This window comes from Diabrotica undecimpunctata, unplaced genomic scaffold (genome assembly GCF_040954645.1).
Source record: "Diabrotica undecimpunctata isolate CICGRU unplaced genomic scaffold, icDiaUnde3 ctg00000592.1, whole genome shotgun sequence".
In the NCBI taxonomy this organism is placed as follows: Eukaryota; Metazoa; Arthropoda; class Insecta; order Coleoptera; family Chrysomelidae; genus Diabrotica; species Diabrotica undecimpunctata.
In genome coordinates, this window is record NW_027311898.1 from 119,123 (window position 1) to 128,682 (window position 9,560).

Sequence of the window (9,560 nt, forward strand, 5' to 3'; positions counted from 1 at the left end):
ATAGCTGGTTTATTAGGATCTTTCTGGACAGAGTAAAGATTTGACTCATCTGCAATTTTTTGAAATAAGTTGTCATCAAAAAAATAGTTGAAGAATTGAAATAGTGTTTCAAGCTCTATTATTGAAGAAGGCAGTGTTACGTTTCCTCGAAATAGTAAAGCCTCTTCACTTAAAACAAGATTTTGTTTACGCCATAACAAATTGGAAATTTTTTTTTTCAAATTACCTGCCTCTTGTGAATATTCTCCAAAGTTTCGTTTAATATTATTCCTTTTGTAGTGCATGGATTTTGCTTCTCAACTTCTTCCTCAGGCAAAATTATCGTACCATCTTCAAATTCCAATGATAGTTCTTCTATATCAATTGAGTCGGTTATTCTGCCTTCAGGTAAAACTTCCATTTCTTCATCCGAATCCAGCTCCAAATCATCATCACTATCAGATAAATGTGCTATAGCATCTTCCAACCCCTTCTGAGTAAGCGGTCTTTTCCATCTTTGTGGATACGACATCTAAAAATAAAAACAAATTGTTGAAACTAATCTAACATTCACAGCAATAAAATAAAAATTTTATGGCAATTTGACATAATGTAGCAAATTTGCTACGACCTAATTTTATTACAATAAATATTGCTGTGCAATAACTAAAATCATAAATAAATAAATAAAACTGATACTACTTACCTTTACAATAAAATAAAGCAAATAAAAATAATTCTACTTTCAATAAACTAAGTAATTTTCAATTAAAAACAGATATAAGATTTCCAACTGTCATGTACTCACGTGTAGCTGACTACAACTAAACAAAATAGCCGGTTGAAATCGCTGATTATCGAAAAAGTTATTTCTTATGCATTTTAACATATATGGAGGGTCAAAAATAGGTACTACTTCTTGTCCATTTATTTCAAATCCAAATGACCATGCGGAAGAAGAGGGTAAAAAAACGTAATTTTCCAGTAAAACTATTGTAAAAATTTTTTGTACCAAAATGATACTTTTGATGCCCTTTAAAATCTAAAATTGGTTTTATTGCATAAGTTCTAACAAAATTCTTTTTTTTTTGTTCACTCTTGTGTTGTCATTTCTTTTAAACAATCAGCTAAATAATTATGAATTCCATATGTTAATGGAATAATTCATGAAAATGTGGTGTAAGTGCTATCTGAGATTTTTTTGTAGCCTCCTCAAAGCATTCCAAACATTTGTGTAAAATTCTTTGAATACCAATAATTCATCTATTGTGATTGGTGGTGGAGCTTTTCTTAGTTTTAAGAGCGTATAATTGAGGGAATCTTGGGTTTCAATGATTCTTCTCAGCATATAAAACGTGCTATTCCAGCGAGTAGATACTTCCTGAATTAGCTTAACTGCAGAACTACTTTTTTCTGATGATGGTTCATAAACATGGGCGGTATTGCTGCTTTTAAAGTACCTCACAGTTTCCTTACATTTAGTTATGACAGTTTGTACAGATCTGAGTCGATTGAATGGGTAAAATAAGGCAAATACCGCTTTTGCAACAATTCATATATTTTTTTCATATTGGGAGTGTTATGAGTCACTATGCATATTACCTTCGTTGCAATCTCCCATTCTTCAAACGTTTGTTGCAAAACACTTGCCAGATTTTCTGCTGTATGGTGCTCTTTCAATTTTGTTACTGCCAGTATGCTGTTTTTGAGATGGAAATTTTAGCCTATATAATGACAAGTAATGGCCATATACGATTTTATGCTAACAGGTCCAAGAATCTGTCGTTATAGAGACAGTTATTTTGTTTGAAAACATCTTGTAGTTTTAACACACACTTTTCGTACATATCTTTCATGATAGTCTCTCTAATAGTAAATTTACTTGGTAGAACATATTTAGGGTCAAGCATATTTACGAAGTTCTTAAAACCAGCGTCATTGACAATACTGAATCCCTTTTCCTTTGTGATGAAGAATCATATTGTACTGATCTTTTAAAAAATGGGCTAATTGACCAAACACTTGATCGTGCTGAGCTAGTACTCAATTCTGTAGTACTTGTACTGGCAGAACAATCTGGGCTCAGTACTCGTTGTAAATGGATAAAACTGTTTAGTATGATTAGCTAAGTTTGATGTATTGCCGCTAGTTTTATACTCCCTTCCACAGGTTAAACCTTTGGATAGTTTTCGATCTGCAGACCTTTTAAAATAATTCCACACGTTGGAATGCCTTTTTCGGTTTCCTGAAGTTAGAACTATTGTCGAATCAGAATCAGAATAAATACTTAGAAATACTTTATAAAAAATTATAAAATTTGAAAAACTTACCTTCGCGACTGGATGTAGGTTTTTCTTCAGTCACCTTCTGTTTCTTTGTTGTAATAACAAATTTTTCCATGATCAAATACAAATATGTATTACAAATCCAAGAAAAGAAACAGGAAACGGAAACAGAAACTAAATATTCTATTCTGGTATAAAATTGAGTTTGTTCTTTTGTGTTCTCTTCTTTTTTCTTTAGTTGCAAAGATGAATGCTTTTTTTAAAGAGAAATTACCGGCATTACACAAAATTGTCATGAACTGAAAATATTTATATCTAAAAACACCGACATAAAAAAAACCTGTAATATCGAAAACTATCGATTGTCAAAAAAAATATTGATGGCAAATGATAGTCAGTACTATAGATAGTTATCGATAGTGCTATCGATAGTTCTTCTCCACTAATTGATATACTTAACGTTTTGCAGAAAAAAAATCTGCATACTCGAATTTTGTCATTGCCATTTTTACAGAAATAATGTTTTGCATTAGATCTTTCTTTAGTACATGTTGCATTTCCATTAAAAAATGCTCAGTACATTTATAGATACATAAGGCACAATTAACTGGTTTAGGGCTTTTGCCATCACGTAAAATATTTTTAGTAGGGTAAAGTACCCAGTTATTGGCACTTTAAGCAAAAATTTTTAGGTAACTATTTTAAAAACAGTATTTATTTAAAACATTAATAGTTGTGTTTTCACTTACAGATTTGGTAGTATTTTTAGATAATAATACTGACGTCTTTTTATTCAAATATCATCTGAATTATTTTATATAAATTGTTTTTTGAGAATCGGTCTATTTTACCAGTTATTGGCACTTGAGTCTAGTTATTGGCATACCAAGGATTCCAGGTATTGGCACCTAAATTCAGATAGGCATGTAGTTACGGTTTAGTGGGTACCTAGGTTACGGTAGGTAGGTATATTGTTTAAAAAATATTAAATCCTAATATAACTTTTTATTAAAAACAAAAGAAATAAATAAAAATGAGTCAAACACGTACAAAAATGAAAAACATAAATGTGAAATGTAAAAACATAGGTTTTAAACATTTTTGAACGTTTTTTTCATTTAGATTTAGTGCAATTTAGTTATCTGTGATGGCAACAACGAATTGATTAACGAACAAATCTAAACACAGGTTTACATTGGGAAAAAAAGTGTACCAGTTTTATATGACGGGAACTGTACCTACTCAAAACTTAAGATGCCAAGCCGCGTGTGGTACACACTTTACAAACATAAAAGTCTTTATAGGTCGTAGCTTTCTTTAGGCAACCACAATGGTAACTTCTGGAACATTTTTGACACTGTATTCCAAAATTTATCAATGAAAAATTTTTTGTACAACTGGAGGATATTCCTTTATTTAAATTTTATTATTTTTTGGCAATGAACTGAATGAAATTTGTGTTTGTATTAAATGGTTATTATTTGCTGTCTCCTTTAAAATATTTCTAATTTGCTTGAGTTTATTCGCTATTTTTTTCATTTTATCTTGTTCTTTTCTTAACTTATTTTCTTCTTTTTTTACTTTATTTTCTTGTTTTTTCCATTCTTTTTCTGTCTTATCCCTCTGCTTTTCTTCATAATTTTTTTTCAACCACTTGATGTGATAACAAAACGAAGTCTTTCAATCTCAAGCTTGCCTTTTCTTTCAGGAGTTTTGACCACATCAAGTAATCTTTAAATTCTATGCTCGAGCTAGTATTTGACACACAGTTTGGTTGATTATTATTATTCTTATTAGAATGCTCTACTACAAAATCAGTCTCATTTCTATCAATAATATGTTTAAAATTACTACAATCAAGTAAACTTTCATATGGGTGGGCGGGTGTGTGTGCGTGAGTGTGCTTGGGTGTGTCTGTGTGTGTGTGTGTGTTTACCTGTTCTTACTAATACTTCATTTCCAGGCATAATTTCACTTAATTACTATTTAACTGGGAATAAGCCACAATTAAAGGTTAAAATACGTTTATTGACGTTTCAATTTCCACTTCGGAAATCGTTCTCAAAATACAAACATTAGTAATTAATTTAAAATGCCACAAGAAAATAGCTTCAGAACAATAATTTCACTTCTTATATAATAATCATCTTTCTCTACACTTATTAATTGCATATTTCTATTACTTTACCATTCGTACATTTTCTACGCTCTAACCATTTGTTTTAGCCACTTCTTCCGTCGTCCCATAAGGCGTGTTTAAACTTGACTTCACATGTTGCTCCCATTTTTGATACTTAACTTTTAATTTTGCTTGATCTTCAGGAGGCTCCAAAGTAACATTCACCAGTCGTCCAACATTCTTATTGCATTTCTGCGCGAAAATAGAAAAGGAAAGGAAATGCGTAGTTGCCGTATTAAAAATTTAGTTTGAATATGAACATTAGTAGATATACGTTATATACTTACCATATTATTATGTTAGACAATTGATGCAAAAGTTTTGACCAATTTTTGAATTAAATTTCGTTATTTTCCAATAGGTTTAGTTAATTTCAGGTATAAAGGTTTTGTAATCTCTAACTACTTCCCAAGTTTGTGATAGAAAGCGAGGTCGACCACACACACACACACACATACACGCCGTGCAATATTTATGGCAACGTGTGCATAAGCCCCAATTGTGGTTAAATTGAGAAGATGTCATAAACATAGTACCGTGACGAAGAAAAATCTGTGTGTATAGAAACCATTGATTTACACTCCGTTTTGTCGAAGCTATATATATCACTTGTGGCAACGGAACCACAAATATGCTTCAACAGATAGTGTGTAAAAAAGTTGCCAGAAGTATCTAGATATGTGATCGTGTGTAACATAGGTTGCCAAAAGTATTAAAAAATTAAATGTGTTTGGAAAGCAGTGTTGCCATGTTTAAGAAAAAATCTAGATATATTTAGAAACATTTTATATTAGCACGTATCGGTATCAATGTAGTTTATACTAGAAATGAGTAAGATACAGTTATTCTAGGAATTAAGTGTTTTACGAAGTGTCACAGTTAGGTAGGATCTACATTAATTTTTTTGATTATTTGATTAGTTACAAAACTAGGATTAAAATATTGTTGTTAATTCTGAACAATACTTTAAATAAACTGAAATATCTAAATTAAAAAATTGTAAAATTAAATGTAAATTAAAATAACGATTATGCATTCAATAAAACTTGAAACATAAAAAATGCTTGGTGAATAAAGCAAATTAATCTAGTCTTATTAGGACCAAGAAATTAATGTAAAACCTTGAAATAAAACTGCTAGGACATCTAAAAATCCAGCATTGTTAGTTACTTTTTGCTAATTTTAATGCGCATAAGTTTAGTAATTTCATTTTTAACACAAAATCTAATCTTTGACCAACATCTTTCAACTAATATGGGATGTAGCTCAATGCATTTCTCACATTCATTTTTGTTTGGTACAATTCCCTTCTTAATATTAAGTTTAAAATAATTGCAGACGGCTTCCTTTTCTTGATTCGTCCATGGAACTGGACCTCTGGAAATCTTTTTGGTCTTTTTTGCTTTGGTTACTAAAAAAATCAATAAATAATAAATTAATAAATTATATTGTTAGCCAAAAATAGTATTATCATTTTAATTTGGCATGTTTTTACAACGCCCCAGTTACCTCAGATTACAACTGAAATATTCCATTTTGACTGTTTTTTTTTAGTTTTGACTTAAGATTGTTCAAATAATCACTTACATTTTGTTTTTGTGAATGGTCTGAACATTTTCATCATTATCAATTCCTGCTTCACCTTCCAGTTCAGCTTCTGGTTCTTCTTCCCCATCTTCTTCTAAAGTAGGCAGATCTAGAAAATGAATCATAGAAGCAAACAAATTAATACTAGTTAAATATTCAAAACATTACCTTAAATTTCTATTTCGTCCATAGATTTTCCAGCAAACTTGTTCACTTCACCTTTATCAACAGCTATAAGCAATCGACTTACTTTGGTGAGTTCAATCGCACTTTCGTGCATTCTGTAAAAATCACGATGTACTTTGATGTAATGACCTAAGTGACGAGCTAACCAGTCATATTGATTTTCTGACATGTCATATAGTTGACATACAGTTGCTACATATTTACGCAACTTTGTTCCCGTTATTGCTGAAGGATTCTGCAAATCAATTTCTTCACATATTTTTTTCAAGCAATCATGCCCGCTAACATTTGAACTAGATGGATTAGATCTGGCGAAAATGTATACATTTTGACTTGAAATACCACATGTAACTCTATGTTGAATCAAAATATCAATACATTGTTTCGTATTTGGAGTTAGGATTACTGGGACCTTTTTGCCACGTTTCCCTTCAATTTCCACTACTGTCAATGACTCTGCCAGTTTTTTTTTTTCGATTATTGTGAGAGAATTTTTTATTTCGTCCGTATTTTGCTCTGCCCAAGTTGGTCGGGAAATATAATCGGTTAGCTTCATTTTTGCTGCTTCACCCGATCTGCGTTTATTAAACAATATTATTCTAGATAAAGTTAACGTTGCAAGCCGTGTCCACTTATAATTATTAGTGTAGTCTTGTATTAATTCTTGTTTAGCCTTTAACATGTTTGTATCGATATAATTACTAAGTTTCACTAAATCGGTCGTAATTGGCAAAAGTTGAGTGGAATTCAATTTTCTTCGGTAAAGTGTGGATATAGCATTGGAAGATATTCGTATGCTTTATTCCATTTTCATCAGATGAAGGAATGATAACAATGACTTGTTTTTTTTCCATATTTCCTGCTCTTAAAGCACTGCCTCTCTGAATAGCCACACATTTCTTAAGAGCTTAACCCAATTTTAAAGCTAAACTCGGAGTATGAAATTCTGGTCTACAGTTACTACTAGCTGCCATGGTCATACTAATGTCTTTAGTTGCTTGAACAACCACATCGAATTTTTCAGGAACCAGAAAATCGCCAAGCGTTTGCGACCTACTGTTAGTTAATTTCTTAAGGGATATAACTAAACGAGCTAGCTGCCTCATGGTTTGTCTTATTAACTCGTTTTGAGTATCACCATACTTCTCGTACTGCATGGCTCCATATTTCAATATCAAAATATCATTGTTGCAGGTGTTACCAATTTCATCGTTTTTAAACTTTGCTATTATTGAATTTGTGAAATCTTTAGTAAAACCAATTCCGAATATATCAGGTCTTCTATTAGATTTGCTCCATCTTACGTAAATTCCCAAACATTAATCTTAGTCGCTACATAGTTCGTCACACGAAAGATCATTGTCCGAGCAATCAATCGAATCGTCTTCAGAATACTCACCCAAGTTAATTATTATTTGATCAAAAACGACATCGAATTGTGGTTATTTTGTCAGAAAATTATCCTCAATCGAAATATTTTTATCACAAACTTTTTTCCATTCTTCTGCAGGAAATTTGTCAAAAAACTCATCGCATAATTCGGTGACGTCATTTAATTTAAAGCTAACATTTTTTGATCTAACAAAATTTTTCAGTGCAGCCCATACTAGTTCAATTGGATTTATATCCAGATGATAAGGAGGCAGTCTTAATACCTCGTGTCCAAAACTTCTAATCACAGAATCTATGGAATATTTAACAAATCGAGGCTTATGTAATTTAATTGATTCGTAGAGATCTGTATGAAGCATATCCTCGGTGTACGGTATATTTCGTTCTCTAAGCCACATTTGCATATCTGCTTTTGGAGATGCCGAAGTTTTAAGTTTATCCTCTCGTGTGTTGTGGTACGATGCATTATCCAACACAATAACGCTGTTAGAAGGTAAATTTAGCAACTGTTTTTCCGTAAGCCACTTGTCATAGTTTTCATAATTCATATCGTCTTGGTAGTCTCCAGTTTTAGATTGGGATTTCCATCTAAGATACGAATCCTTGACGAATCCGTCCTCAGTTCCAGCAGCAACAAGAATTAATATCCGTTCTTTTTGATACCTGCTTCCTCAAACCGTCGAAACTGTTATCACTCCAATTATATTCTTTTAAATAATCTGAGTGCAAGTATGTCTCATCCGTAAAAACAATTGTTCGCTTTTCGCTGCGTAATTGTTTAATTTTTCTAAGATAATCTAGTCTTAATTTACGTATTTCATGTTTTTCCATTAAAATATGTCAATTTTTTTGGTTTTCTCCAACGAAATCCTAAATTATGAATCTCTTTTCAAAGAGATTCATAATTTAGGGTACTGCTTCCGGTGTACTGCAATTCTTTCACAATTTTTTGATGCAATCTTTTAATTCTCGGTAGTATTTTCTCCTGGATATGGAAGTTTATTATAAATCGACGTAACAAGCCTTCGTCAACTACCATTTTTAGTTTGGAAACTCTGTGCTTTTTTGTAGACGGAAAATTGAACAGATTTCTGCTCGTGCAAGCTTTATCTGTTACCCGACCTTCCCTGACTATTCGTTAAACTGATCTTTAGCTTATGCTTGAAAGAAAGCAATTTTTTATTGTACCAGAAAAAAGCTAATAATATCACAAATATATTTCCTTTATTTTAGTTTTTTAAAAGTAAAGTTTTTGTTGTTTAACTATATACCTTGTGGCAACTAAAAGATAAAAAATGCCCCGTACAGCAAGTTATAAAATAAAAAAATCTACTTTATGGAAGGGATATTTATATAATAAGATCACGGTACTTTGATACATTAGAAACATTTTAAAAGACATATACAGCATAACATTGTAACACAGTATAACAAATGAATTATTGAGAATACCTAAGTCTAATAAAAATGTACATGCAAAATTTGCATATCATCTAGCCTCAAAAGCTTACAATTTATTACGCTTTACTATTTGGAAGATTAAAAACTATAAAAACTTTTCACTTCGATCTAAACTATTCATAAATGATATAAAAATTTTGAATTGATGATTTTACTTTTACTAAAACTAAAAAATCAATCATTTACGTATTAAAGTAATATATATATATATATATATATATATATATATATATATATATATATATATATATATTGATACGATTAGGGTTTATAGAAAATAATTTATAAGTTATATACTACATAATATTAGATATTTGGTTGTTTTAAATAAGTTATATACTAGAGAATTTTATAAAAATATATTTATGTGAGGGCATTTTAATAAATTAGCATATAATAATTGTAAAAAGTTGTATTTTAATGTTGTAAATATGTTTAAGTGAGCCATGTGCCTAGGCAACCAACTATACAGTAAGTAATTGACAGATAGA

The 9,560-nt window shown here is 30.8% G+C and overlaps 1 protein-coding gene across 1 annotated transcript; it reads right to left on the reverse strand.

Moving 5' to 3' along the window:
• Positions 1-7,658: 7,658 nt before the first annotated feature.
• LOC140431177 (uncharacterized) lies at positions 7,659-8,156 on the reverse strand. The gene has a single exon (XM_072519091.1). The coding sequence runs from the start codon at positions 8,154-8,156 to the stop codon at positions 7,659-7,661; it is 498 nt and encodes a 165-aa protein (XP_072375192.1).
• Between the last annotated feature and the right edge of the window lie 1,404 nt (positions 8,157-9,560).

Bases quoted from the DNA above. Each gene is read 5' to 3' on its own strand.
- LOC140431177 (XM_072519091.1), bottom strand. From the start codon at position 8,156: ATGAATTATGAAAACTATGACAAGTGGCTTACGGAAAAACAGTTGCTA.